Source organism: Vitis vinifera, chromosome 16 (genome assembly GCF_030704535.1).
Source record: "Vitis vinifera cultivar Pinot Noir 40024 chromosome 16, ASM3070453v1".
NCBI lineage: Eukaryota > Viridiplantae > Streptophyta > Magnoliopsida > Vitales > Vitaceae > Vitis > Vitis vinifera.
This window is the reverse complement of record NC_081820.1, coordinates 22365012-22380381: the sequence shown is the minus strand read 5'-3', so window position 1 is coordinate 22380381 and position 15370 is coordinate 22365012. Positions and strand designations below refer to the sequence as shown.

Genomic DNA, 15370 nt, shown 5'->3' with positions numbered 1-15370 from the left:
TAGAGTTATTATGAACCAATTCTTATCCATAAATTTATTGTATTGATTGATATATTATTTGAGTTTTAAATTATTTTTAAAAATTACTAAACTTTCTAATTATTCCAATGCCTTAAGTTTTGTACGTTGAATTTGAAGTTCATTTGCATATTGAAAAGAAATTAGAAAATAATGATTCTATATAGAAGAGAAACAATAGAGTTGTTTTATATTGATTTTTGTTTATAAATTTGTAGTATTAATTGTATTATTATTTGAATTTTAAGTTATTTTTAAAAATTATTAAACTCGTACATAAATCCAACGCATTAAGTGTTGCCTAATTTGAAGTTTATTTACCTAGTGAAAAAGTTTGTAAAAATATGATATATGTAAAAAAGAAACTAACCAAGACATTTAAAATGATTTTTAGTCTATGACTTTCTAATATTATTGAGTTTCATAATTTTTTAGTACTAAGTAAATCGGTTATAAATTTCAAATTATTTTTTAAAAGTATAAATTTTATATATCAAACATAACTTGATTTGATATTTAATTGCTTAATGCAAAATTATAGAGAAATTAAAAGAAATTGTAATTTAGAGGAAAATCATATTTGAAGATTATCATATCAGATCATGGAGAGAGAAAAATAATTAAACCATGTTTAATTTTATTTTATTTATTTTTTTAATTTCTATGTGTTTTCCTTTTGTTTCTAAAAAGAGGTAAAAAAAAACTTCTACTTGTGTCTTTTTTTTTTAAAAAAAGAAAAAAGAAAAATTGTTATCTATTTTACTTTATTTTAAAAATAAAAAATAAAAAGCAAAGATCAATAACCAAATGATATTATGAATTTTCAACTATTTTTCTATCTAACAAACTTTTGAATATTAATATTATTAGGATTTCCAACTTCAAATTCTATTCAATATATTGAAGAGGCAACCCTTGCTTCTTAGTTGGTATGATCAAAGGTATTGAAAAAAATAAGGAAAAAATGAGGAGAAAAAAAAAACCAAAATCCTCTTATTTGATTTGTTAAAAAATTCAAAATGGAAATGAAATATAATGAAACTTAGTTTAATTTTTATTATTATTCAATATAAAAGAAAAACAAAGAAAATTAGATATAACCAAAATTAATTAGAAACTTATATATTTTCAAATTATTTAATTTCTATATAATTGAAAGGTTAAATTCCTCCCAATAAAAGTCCAAATGCTCTACTCCCTTAAAAGAAAAAATGAAGTTCGTATAAAGAAAGAACATCTAGCATTAATCAGCTTTGGATTGTATCATTATAAACATAATGCGTAAGAAAACTCCCAACTAGGGAAAATTGGATATGAATTAAAAAATTCCCTGACTGAAAAATAATTGAATGGCTTCATATGAATGTTGGTACAATTTAAATAAGAAGTGGCATCAATCAGCTCTGCATGTTATCCAATATGGGAAATTTTGCAATTCTTTTATACTCCAAGTTGAATATAAAAAAATGAAAAGGCCCCCCAAAGTAATTGTAGTAATTAAAAAAATCGTTATAAAAGTATATAGAATTTGACTTACATCCTATAGAAGTTGAAGCCAAGACGGAGATGGAATGATTGTTTCCCAAGAACAAAGTGACATCTCCCAAGCTCTCTACTTCAATCCACTCACAATTCCCACCACAATCCACCAACTTGTAAATCTTAAATTCCTTAGTGATATCATCCTCATCTAATTTCCTTATAACCCGTAATAAATGTTTTTTCCTTCTCCACGGAATTCCATTAAATAAGTCCTTCTACGGCAGTTAAGGGGTTGCCTTGTATCCCTTAGAGTAAGCTTCTTGACTATCAAACCACTCCTGACATCAATTGATAAAGTTTCACCTTCAGGATGGATAGCAAATAATAGTCCTTTGTTGTAAACAATATCGCAGAAATAATGAAGTCCTTCGTTATCACCATACTCAGAATCACAGTTCATTTTTTCAATGTAAGTCCACTTCTTGTCACTTGATTTAATGAATGTTAACCTTCCTTTCAAACCATTTTTTTTTATAGATAAAATGATGTCTATTAAACGAGAACAAGAAGCACAAAAAACAGTGCCCTCAAAGCATATAGGGAGTATACAAAAATAACCCAAAGTTGCAATCCAATGGGGAAATGATAGAAACACACCATCTTCCCTTACTTAGAGTTTAACTAATCTAAGAAACTTACAAGAGAAGAAGGGCTCAAAACTATAGACACTATAACCCAAAACCAAAGATTACATACAAAAGAATATTTAAGTCTTTGAAGCAAAAGCTCTTCATTCCCAAAAGCTAACAAATTTCTTTTTTTCTAGACTAACCAAAATATACATAAGGGGGTCATTTGCCAAGCCTTTTTACGAGCTTTCCCCACAAACGCTCCATGTCATCCAATTAAGAAGAGTTTTCTTCATTGCACATGAGATAATCCAAGCCACGCCAAATAGAGAGAAAAGAAGATTCCACATAACCCGCGTTTTTACACAATGAAGTAAAAGGTGATCTACCGTCTCTACTTCAAAGAGGCATAAAAAACACCTATTTGTCAATGAGTACCCCCTCCTTTGAAGTTGCTCCAAAGTTAAGACTTTACCGCAAAAAGCCTCCCAATAAGACTTTGAAGGTGATCCACCTTCCTTTCATACCATACAAGACCATCAATACATATTCATCCGGATTAGTATTTGAAAACCGAGATAGTTCACCGTAGAATATAGGATAATATGAACTTTCATTTTCACTTTCACTTTCCTTTTCTTGTCCTTCCATATCTTCAACCTTCATCATAGAGTAGTAGCTTTTGGAAGACCTCTTTAACCTTTTGTTTTCACTTTCCCTCTCATCTCCTTGTTCTTCAACATCTTCTCATTCCATTTCATCCTCCTCTTGAATATGTACATGTGTAATTTCTCTCTCATCATATTCTTTCAGCAGTCGTTTTTCAAATGCTAATCTTTTAAGGGAGAGGAAGCGGAATGATTTTACGAGAGAAAGGGTTAAATAGGCTTACCTCAAAAGCATCATCAATAATGATCAACCATCCACGAGAAGATCCACAATATGTTACGTTACGAGGCAGCCTTAACTCGAATTCACCGAGCCTTTTCTGGGTGATCACGCTGTATAAAAACCGCCTTTCTTTGGAGTTATCCTTGGGAACCATGAGAAATGGCAATTGTTGGTGGTGAAGATGATTAGGTTGCTGGAAATTCTCCAAAGCTACAGATCGCCAGTGGGTGTAGATGGCACTGAACCGGATACAGTCTGAAATGGGGACTAAATGATCTAAAATTGAATCAAGCAGATTGTTTGGGAGTGATCCCCAATCTGAGACAAAATTTAGCGTCATAGCTTCCTTCCCAGCCATCAACATGAAGATTATACTATACCAATCAAACGACAAAACCCTAGTTCTTTACTCCTCCCAAAATGGAAGTAAATAAAGTTAATGGCATCAAAAGTTATCGTGAAGCTTAATAAAATTTGATAAAATTAGACATGTAGTGTTACTGAACTATCTAAATAATTTTTCATTTTGTTGGCTCTTGAATTTTATGCACCACAAAACCTTTACTAAGAACCCATCATACTATGTGGTACATTTCTCAAGCATAAGACAAGTTTAAAATTTTTATACTTGTCATCAACTAAGCTATCAAAAAAAATACAAGTGTTTGGAACTCGAACATCTAGAGCGTATATCACTTGGAGCAATTCCTTTGATGGTCTAATTCCTTCATCTCTAAGAGACTTGCCTACTTCACATGAGTTTGAAAATTGTTTTTAAAACTTATTTTTAAGTTGAAAAGTAAAAAAAAAAAATAGTTTTTTGGTATTTCTTTTTTAAATAAGGGTGGTTTAAAGGAAAAAGAGGTAAAAAAACTCAATCATTTAGATAAATAAATTTTAATTATTTTAAAAATAATTTTTTATTGTTATTTTATAAAAATTAAAATTGTATTTTCAATTTATGTATAAAATTAATTAAGTTTAATTCAAGCCTTAATAAAAATAATTTAAAAATTAAATAAATTAAAAGATAAATATTTTTTTAGTAAAATAAGAATAATAAATATTTTATCGTAAAATATGGATAATAATAGTATATTCAAATAATAAATTATATTTTTTTTTATTAAAAATGATACTATTTTAGCATATATTATAACACATGCATATTAACATCTTTATAAAGATATAACTGATTTTTTAAAAATAAATAATAATAATTTAAAATAAAAAAGGATTATTTTTTAATTTTTAATATACAAATAAGTTAAAATTTTAATTATATATATAATTTTAATACTCAATTACAGTTATAATATTTGGATTAGTTTTGTAATTCCAAATTATTTTAAAAAAATAGTAGATTCATTAAAGAATTTAAAGTATTAAGTTTTGTTTAGTTTCACTTGATATTGAATCTATTTATCTAATAAGATAAAAAAATTATAATTTTGCTACAAAGGTTCAATCATGATTCACGCTAAACCTATTATTTTGTTGTGCAAAATGGATCTATTTTTCAGATACAATTTAGTTTTAGAAATTACTAAATTTATTATTTTGAAGTCTATTTATTTAGCCATAAATTCATAAAGAGTAGTTTTGTTCATAGCAAAATAACAAAGTTATTTTGGACTTGGTTTAGTTTATAAGGTTTTTAGTGGTAATAAATTTGTTAAAGAATTCAACGCACGTTCAAAATTTTTTAAAAAATTATGATGCACTGTAGAGAGAAATAACATAGTAATTTTGTACCAATTCTTATTTATAAATTTCTAATATTAATTAGATTAGTATTTAAGTTTGAAATTTTCTTTTGAAAATTGTTAGACATATTAATGAATCTAACACATTAATCTTACTTAATTTAAAGTTTATTTGTTTAGTAAAATAATAATGAAATACAGTAGCAAGGTCATTCAAAAAAAGTTTTAATTATAATGTTTTAATGTTAATTGGATTACTTTTGAGTTCCTTGATTTTCTAGTATTAATTAAATTGATTTTTAAGTTTTAAGTTGTTTTGAAAAATTGTAAGTTCTAGGTATTAAGTGTCAGTTGATTTATAATTTATTTGTCTAATGCACAATTTTTTAGAAGCTCAAGAATTGTTTTTAGAAAAAACATGTATGAATCAAATAGATCATAAATGAAGATTTTGTGTATTGGGTAATATACTATTTTATTTGTTTTTTTTTAATGATTTTTAAAATTATTTATTTTTATTTTTGTTTAAAAATAGTTGTTTTCAGAAAATTATTCTCTATTTTGTACTTTTAAAAACTATTTTTAAAAATATTTGTACAGGAGCCATTGTTGAATAGAGTTGCAGCTGGAGCACAGATGATATCTTGTAAAATTGGAGACTCACGCCTAGGTTCAATGGAAACAGGAACAGGCTTGACCAGAGCATTAATAGCTGCTGTGGAGGTTAGTTCTAGAGTTCCGATGTTCTTATAGCATATCAGCCTAGTTTTCTCTATCAGTGATGGCGGTGAATCGATTCTGTAGAAGTGACCCTTGTAACTTTTCCTCTTGTGGAGGAAATCGAGGACTGTACATTATGTGTCTTCCTATTTATAGTGACTCTCTTTTCCAGCTAATACTTTCACCAAACCCTTCCTGCTGTTTGTCTCTAAGTTATGTTTGGAGCACTTAAAGGCATTGGCTATGTGACATATATAAATATTTTGTTTTGTTTTCTGTAATAAATATTTTAATGACTTTTACTCTTTTATTTAAACTATAATTAAATAAGATCAAATCTTACACACTAGTCCAATCATTTGAGACATGAAAAATGTTTGTACTCAATTTTAGTCCATAAAGTATTAGTACCTAAATTAGGAAAAGAAGATTTGATGACATCGATAGTTTCGATTGAACAAGAAAAATATATCAATCATATAAAAACTAATTATACCTCTTCAATCAATTTGAAATATTATTATCCCTTTTATGAAATCCACATAAAGTTGGTAGATATCAACTTTTATGTGAAATTATGTGAAAGACTTATGATATCATGGATATGAGGCATGCACATGGATTTTTATCATAAAAATATTAATGATAGTTTTACTCTTTTTTCTAAAACTATGATTAAATAAAATCAAATGTTAAACTTGATCAATTGACTTGAGATTCTTTTACTCATTTTTCTAATATGTAAAATATCAACCCTTAAATTAGGCTAACAAACTTCCATGACATTGACTATTTCAATTGAACAAGAAAAAAATGCTACTCATATACAAAATCTAATGTTACTCACATGCAAAATCTAAATATACTACTTCAATCAATTTGAAATATTATTTTCCTTTATATGGATTGCTTTAATCTGTCATGACTTTCTCTCAAGTTTCTATGAGCCCTTTTGTAGTGAGATTATAAGTAAACCAGTGTGTTGTATGAAATAAGTTAAAACCAACCCTAAAGATGGGAAAGTTTGAAAAGTCTTCGATCGAAGGGTCAAGTAATTGCATCAATCAAGTTTGTCTGATTAAAGTAAGTTATGTTCAAGTTCAAATAATGATTATCAGACTTATTAAATATTAATATTGTGAACCAGCATTTTTCACTTATGTTCCTACTCGATGACGAGACTCATTTTTTAAGTGAAAAACTTTATTTTTTTATATAAAAAAATGGAGTTATCACTTATTTAATTTTTTTTAAAAGAGAAAATAAAATAAAAAATAAAACCTTTAAAATGACTCTTTATTTTAGAAAAGCATGTCTTTGAAAACCGAGTCAAAGTTCGGAGGTAAGGTTACTCTTTATGAAAGTACTGGAAGGTAGCACCCCTCAAAGCCCTAAAATGAGTCTCTACTAAATAAATTGGGGTAACTATGAGAATTGATTTGTAAAACCAGTGAATGTCAAATTATAGAGGATGCATCAAAGGTGATAAAAAATACAAAACATATAAAAAAAGACACTCAAACAAGGCATGCATATCAAGTAAAATCAAACAAATGAAAAATGGGAGAAATGTACCTTAATCGCAAATAGAACACTATCATAAAACATAAGAGTTAGCTTAGTAAATAAATCATAGCAAAAGATCCACAATACACACAGCATGCACTCCATTTAAATCAAGAATCAAGAAAGTGATCAAAGCATAACAAAACATACATGTCTATAAAACTAAGTAAATGAGAAAAAGGAAGCATACCTTGATAGCATATAAAGCATTTGCATAAAACCATAGAATTAGCTTAATAATTAAAGCAATAAAATGATTTGGAATAACATGTCAATAGAAGAATATATATATATATATATATATATATATATATATATATATAATAAAACTCATCTCAACATACATAATATATCAACAATAAATTGTAAAAGTCAAAGCAACCTAGAAGCATCAATAAAAAAACAAGTTTTCAATAATTAGGCAGATTAGGGGCATTTAAAAGATAATTCTGAAATAAATACCATGAAAAATTGAGTGCTAAAAGATTCCAATAAAAATTGAGAAATATCATGAAAGAGTCTAGATCATGATATAAAAGTCCAAAGAATTTAATTATGTACCAATTAATATGAGATTAAATCACAATAAAGCTATTACACATAATTTTTAGCAATTGATCAGAATAGAGGAACTTGCAAAATAAATCCTAAAACAAATATGTAATCATGAAATTTTATCATAAAAAAATTCCAAATCGTCTTCAACAAGTCTAGAAGGCAATCCAATTATCCAAATTAATTAATTATGTCTCATTAAGTACCAGTTTTAATCACAACCGAATTAGTCTAGAATAGAGTAGATTTCCAAGGCATACAAGATTTAATTTATTTATATAACTCAAAGATGTTCTAAAATTCTAAAAAAATTTGTAAAAATGATTTAATATGTCTAAATTACAAGAAAAATAAACCCAAGAGATAATCACATAATAACATATTTAAAATTGAATTAAAATTTATCAGCTCCAGAAGAGGTCTTATGCAATAAGTATTGAAAAGAAAAATCATATCTCTCATTTTTTAAACAATTTCTTAATATTTTATGTCTCTAAAATCCAATTTAAGAAGTATAAATTAAGGGGGAAATATTCAAAGAAATTAAAGAGGTCATTTAATAATTTATTTTTATAAAACCATTTTGGGTGTCTAGAATAGTGCTTAAATTGTATCTACTAGAAGACTAAATTGAATCTATTATTTGGAGAAGTATATTAGGTTCAAACAAAATTTATTTCACACATTTAAGGAGTCAATAACAATATTTAAGCATTGAAATAATTTTAGGGGATCTCTAAGTGATTGGATTCTAATTCACAGTTTCTCTCATTTTTTTAATGCATTCAAGGACATAATACCATCCCTCAATGAGTCTCCATAGCCGACTGCCAACATCCCATATTCTCTTATTTTTTAAAAATTGTTTTTGATAACATAACATCACCATTCTTAAATTCCCATAGCCGGCTACCATTATTCCCATATTCTCATTATTAAATTCAAGCACTAAAACTACTTAAGGCCATGAATTCTCATTGAAAAATAATCATTCATGCAAGCTCCATACACAACCACTTTCCATCATTAAAAATTCAAAAACCAAGCATGTTTAAATAACCATGAATGCCATGAAAAAACTATACCATTATTTTTTTTTTCTTATTACATGACCATTTATTTGCATTAACTTTCATCCACAAATATCCATCAACAATATCAAATTCAGCCTTGTTACTCACATGTATACATCCACAATTTAACTCATTCATGATCCATTAAATTTTAACCATGCCAATCTCCATTCGTGTAGCCACAATTCAACCACACTTCCACCAATATTGCAGCCATCAACACATACATATGCAGTCACAAACATATCTCCCTATGGCCGGCTATCCTTGCATCTTTACATCTCAATTTTTTGTTTTTAAATTCAATAATAATCTGAATCAACTAAACATTAGACATCATGAAGAACAAAAATTAAATTAAATTTCAGCCACAAACATATCTCTCTATGGCCAACTATCTCTGCATCATCATGTCCTTTTGTTTTTTTAAATTAAACAATGTAATTCTATGGCCGACCGCCATCCATTTCATTCATAAAAAATAGGAAAAAAATAATTTTGAATACTAAAAAATATTTTATTTGTTTTAAAATTTTAATTAAATCATCATATATTATTAATATTCAATGGTTAGGTAGTCTTATTTGTTTTGCCAATAATATTTAATTATGATTAATTTTATCTTTGAAAATTTTAAAATAAAATCTACATATTTTAAGGGTAAATGTAACGTGCATGGGGATGATGCAATTGTCTAAATAATTGATATTTTGTTGAGTGTGGGAGACAAGTGGGTTGATAAATTGTTAATATTAATTTCTGCCTTGGAATGATTTCAACTCATCCACCATTGATGGCAATCTCTAAAGTAATCATTGTGTTTCCCTTGCTTTGCTTTCTCTCCTCAACCATCCCAATTCTATGTGACCCATACCCCTTGGTTTGCAATGAAACTGAGAAACATGCTCTTCTAAGCTTCAAAAATGCTCTCTTGGATCTTGAACACAGCCTCTCATCTTGGTCTGCTCAGGAAGATTGTTGTGGATGGAATGGAGTCCGCTGCCATAACATCACTGGTAGAGTTGTTGACCTCGACCTCTTTAATTTTGGATTGGTTGGCAAGGTTAGTCCTACTTTGTTCCAATTAGAATTTTTGAATTACTTGGACTTGAGCTGGAATGATTTTGGAGGTACTCCTATTCCAAGTTTCTTGGGTTCCATGAAAAGTTTAACATACCTTGACCTCTCCTTTGCTTCATTTGGTGGACTAATCCCTCCTCAGCTTGGAAATCTTTCTAACCTTCTTCACCTTCGTTTAGGAGGTGCTGATTCCTCCAACGAGCCACAACTTTATGCTGAGAACCTTCGTTGGATTTCTCATCTTTCTTCTTTGAAACTCCTATTTATGCACGAGGTTGACCTTCATAGGGAAGTTCAATGGGTTGAATCTATATCAATGTTATCTTCCCTTTCCAAGTTGTTCTTGGAGGATTGTGAACTTGATAACATGAGTCCATCTCTTGAGTATGTCAATTTTACATCTCTCACAGTCCTTTCTCTTTATGGGAATCATTTCAATCATGAGTTGCCCAATTGGCTATCTAATCTCACCGCTAGTCTTTTACAACTCGATCTAAGTCGCAATTGTCTAAAGGGTCATATACCCAACACCATTATAGAGTTACGTCACTTAAATATTTTATATTTGTCAAGAAATCAACTAACAAGGCAAATACCAGAGTATTTAGGGCAACTCAAACATCTAGAAGCTCTTTCACTTAGATATAATTCCTTTGATGGTCCTATTCCTTCATCTCTAGGAAACTCATCATCCTTGAGGTATTTATTTCTGTATGGAAATAGGTTAAATGGAGCTTTTCCAAGCAGTCTGTGGCTTCTTTCAAATTTGGAGACTTTAGATATAGGAAATAACTCCTTAGCCGACACAGTATCAGAAGTGCATTTTAACGAACTCTCAAAATTGAAGTTCTTAGACATGTCCTCAACATCTCTTAATTTCAAAGTCAACTCCAATTGGGTCCCCCCTTTTCAACTTGAAGAATTGTGGTTGAGTTCTTGCCAGATGGGCCCCAAGTTTCCTACATGGCTACAAACTCAAACATCTCTTCGGAATCTGGACATTTCCAAGTCAGGAATTGTGGACATAGCTCCAACATGGTTCTGGAAGTGGGCTTCACATATTGAATGGATCTATCTCTCTGATAACCAGATATCCGGGGATTTATCTGGAGTTTGGCTTAACAATACTAGCATCTATTTGAACTCTAATTGCTTCACCGGTCTGTTACCCGCAGTGTCTCCAAATGTTACTGTATTGAACATGGCCAACAATTCGTTTTCGGGACCAATTTCCCATTTCTTGTGCCAAAAGTTGAAGGGAAAAAGTAAATTGGAGGCGCTGGACTTGTCAAATAATGATTTATCTGGAGAGCTTCCTCTGTGTTGGAAGTCTTGGCAGTCTCTGACTAATGTAAACTTGGGAAACAACAACTTTTCGGGTAAAATTCCAGACTCTGTAGGCTCTTTATTTTCACTCAAAGCATTGCACCTGCAGAATAATGGCTTATCTGGGAGTATACCCTCGTCCTTGCGAGACTGCACATCTTTGGGGCTCCTGGATTTAAGTGGTAATAAACTTTTGGGAAATATACCAAATTGGATAGGAGAATTGACAGCTTTAAAAGCTCTATGTTTAAGATCCAACAAATTCATTGGCGAAATTCCTTCACAGATCTGCCAACTTTCTTCTCTTACAATATTGGATGTTTCAGATAATGAGTTGTCCGGAATTATACCCAGGTGTTTGAATAATTTCAGTTTAATGGCCACAATAGATACTCCAGATGACCTGTTTACTGATTTAGAATATTCCAGTTATGAATTGGAGGGTCTTGTATTGGTGACGGTTGGAAGAGAACTTGAGTACAAAGGGATTCTTAGATATGTTAGAATGGTAGACCTGTCAAGTAATAATTTTTCTGGATCAATCCCTACTGAATTATCACAACTTGCTGGACTACGGTTCTTAAACTTGTCTCGAAATCATTTGATGGGAAGGATACCAGAGAAAATTGGAAGAATGACATCTTTACTATCTCTTGATCTCTCCACAAACCATCTTTCAAGTGAAATTCCTCAAAGTTTGGCCGATTTAACATTTCTTAATCGCTTGAACCTATCATGCAATCAATTTCGGGGAAGAATTCCTTTAAGCACACAGCTTCAGAGCTTTGATGCATTCAGCTACATTGGCAATGCCCAACTTTGCGGAGTCCCTCTTACAAAAAACTGCACAGAAGATGATGAATCTCAAGGTATGGACACCATTGATGAAAATGAAGAAGGTTCTGAAATGCGATGGTTGTACATTAGCATGGGACTTGGGTTCATTGTGGGCTTTTGGGGAGTCTGTGGTGCTCTTTTATTCAAGAAAAGTTGGAGGCATGCTTATTTCCAGTTTCTTTATGACATTAGAGACTGGGTATACGTGGCCGTAGCGATAAGGTTGAATTGGTTCCACGACAATTTGAGGAGGCTGTTGGTAAGTTAAAACACATCATTGATCATCTTCCATCAATTTTTGCTTCAATTAATATTTTTAAGTGTGATTGGTTATTTTTAATATTTCAGTTTATACTTTCTTATTCATTTTATCTTATATATTTCAGTTTGATGTGATTTTTTTTTTAGGATATGAGAGCCACAATTTAATGTATTTGTTTCAGCTTTTATTGAGAATTTGAATAATAGTTTCAAGATTTAGAACCAACGCTTAATTATTGAAAGTCCTTAACAAAATAATTTTTACAAGTCTACTTAATTGCCTAAAAATGATTTGAGAATACTTGTTTTCAATTTGCCGAAAAAAGTTTTTAGGTTTATTTTACTTTACTTTATTTTATTTATTTATTTTATCTCTATTGACATGAAATTTAATTGACAAGTTCATCATGATTAAGCTATCATAGACGTTAGAGAAGAAAAGAGAATTGATGGTGAATTTTAACGATAGCAAATTAAAAACAATTTCAAATGGGGACCTTTCTAGGCTTTTGATTTGTCATTTGATTAGCATAATAATTTATTGAAATGATTATTATTCTTCTTTTTTTAGACCCAAAAAATAAATGAATAATAAACTAGACGCTCTCAATCTAGTTTCCTTAACATATATGAAAGCATGATTTTGCATATGGTTAAGGATAAGATATTTTAAAATAAAGTAGCAAAAAGTAGTAATGTGGGAAAAAATATATATATACATGATGTTATATGGTTTAGTATAAATGATGCTCAAGAAATGTAATGACACAGGAAAAGCAGGAAGATTAAAGAAGGGAAACATCAACCGTTTGGATGATCTCATTTTCAACTCAACTTGAAGCTCATGAAGGTCCCTCTTAATATAGTTTTCATAATACTTTATTTTACTTATTGTATTAATAGCAACATATAAGAGAAAGTAGTTACTTTGTCTGGATTATATTTTTATATTTATGCAGTTGGATGAGTCTTTATTGAATCATACTCCTAGGCAAATTTCACATATTATGATTTAATATTTCATTAACTCTTTTTTCGTTTTTCTACATATTTAGATGCTTATATTTTTTTTTCTTTATAAACAATACTTGTTAGTGTTAACTCCTATGTTATTTTTGCATGGAGAGACTTTTAGGTAATGTGTGTTTTATTGTAGACTAAAAATATTTGGCATTCACTCATCCTTTACTTAAAAAATACTGAAAAAAAGAATATAATATAACACAATAAGAAATCTAGTACATTGTTAAGGATCCTAACTAAATATATCATTACCTCATTAAAAATAAACTCACAAGCATATTCCCTTATACTTGGAAATGAAAAAATAAATAAAAAAATCCCAAGTTGATGGGTAATGATGCTAAGATGGGGTATATCCATGAATTTTTTGTAAGGAATGTATAGTTTTCTTTTCTCTACTCCTCCCAAACTAGAAATAATTAAATAAGGTTAATGGAATGAAAAGTTATTATGACGCTTACCAAAATTTGATAAAATTAGATATGTAGTGTTACTCAACTATCTAAATAATTTTTCATCTTGTTGGCTCTTGAATTTTATGCACCACAAAAACTTTTTTAAGAACCATCATACTATGTCGTACATTTCTCAAGCACAATACAAGTTTTAAATTTTTATACTTGTCTTCAACTTAACTGTCAAAAGATACAAGTGTTTAAAACTCAAACATCTTGAATGTATGTCACTTGTAGCAGTTCCTTTGATGGTCCAATTCCTTCATCTCTAGGAAGCTTAAGACCTACTTCACATGATTTTGAAAATTGTTTTTAAAACTTATTTTTTAAGTGGAAAAGTGAATAAAAAAAATAGTTTTTTTGGTATTTTTTTTAAAATAAGGGTGGTTGATAAATTGTTTTTAAGAATAATTTTTAAAGAAAACAAAAATAAAAAAACTCAATCATTTAGATAAATAAATTTTAAAAAATAATTTTTAAATTAAATAAATTAAAATATAAATATTTATTGGTCAAATATGAATAATAATAGTATATTAAAATAATAAATTATATTTTAATTAAAATTGATACTATTTTAGCGTATATTATAACATGTTCTTATTAACATCTTTATAAAAATATAATTGATTTTTTTAAATAAATTATAATAATTTAAAACAGAAAATGATTAACTTTAATTTTTAATATATTAAGTTTTTCATTATATAATTTATTTCGTGCATTTAAGGAGTCATTAACAATATCTAAGCATTGAAATAATTTTAGGGGATAGTGATTGGATTCTAATTTACAAGTTCTCTCATTTTTTAATGCATTCAACAACATAATACCACCCCTCAATGAGTCTCCATAGCCAACTGCCAACATCCCCATGTTCTCTCATTTTTAAAAAATTGTTTTTGATAACATAACATCACCATTCTTAAATTCCCATAGTCGGCTACCACTATTCTCATATTCTCATTATTAAATTCAAGCACTAAGGCTACTTAAGACCATGAATTCTCATTGAAAAATAATCATTCATGCAAGCTCCATACACAACCACTTTCCATTATTAAAAATTCAAAAACCAAGCATGTTTAAATAACCATGAATCCCATGAAAAAACTACACCATTATTTTTTTCTTATTATATGGCTACTTATTTGCATTAACTTTCATCCACAAATCTTCATTAACAATATCAAATTCAACCTTGAATTTTAGTCTTATTACTCACATGTATACATCCACAATTTAACTCATTCATGATCCATTAAATTTTAACTATGCCAACCTCCATTCATTCAGCTACATTTACACCAATATTTCAACCTTGAATTCTCATTGAAAAATAATCATTCATGCAAGCTCCATACACAACCACTTTCCATCATTAAAAATTCAAAAACCAAGCATGTTTAAATAACCATGAATGTCATGAAAAAACTAAACTACACTATTATTTTTTTATTATTATATGACTACTTATTTGCATTAACTTTCATCCACAAATCTCCATTAACAATATCAAATTCAACCTTGAATTTCAGTCTTATTACTCACATGTATACATCCACAATTTAACCCATTCATGATCCATTAAATTTTAACCATGCCAACCTCCATTCATTCAGCTACATTTATACCAATATTTTAGCCATCAACACATACATATGTAGGCACAAACATATCTCTATATGATCGTCTATTCTTGCATTCTTACATCTCAATCTTCATTTTCACATTCAATAATAATCTGA

General features: G+C 28.9%; 1 protein-coding gene across 1 annotated transcript; it reads left to right on the top strand.

Moving 5' to 3' along the window:
* The first annotated feature begins 9433 nt into the window (after positions 1-9433).
* LOC100265180 (receptor-like protein EIX2) lies at positions 9434-12151 on the top strand. The gene has a single exon (XM_002268134.2). It carries the CDS (start codon positions 9434-9436, stop codon positions 12149-12151), a length of 2718 nt encoding a protein of 905 aa, XP_002268170.2.
* The last annotated feature ends 3219 nt before the right edge of the window (positions 12152-15370 follow it).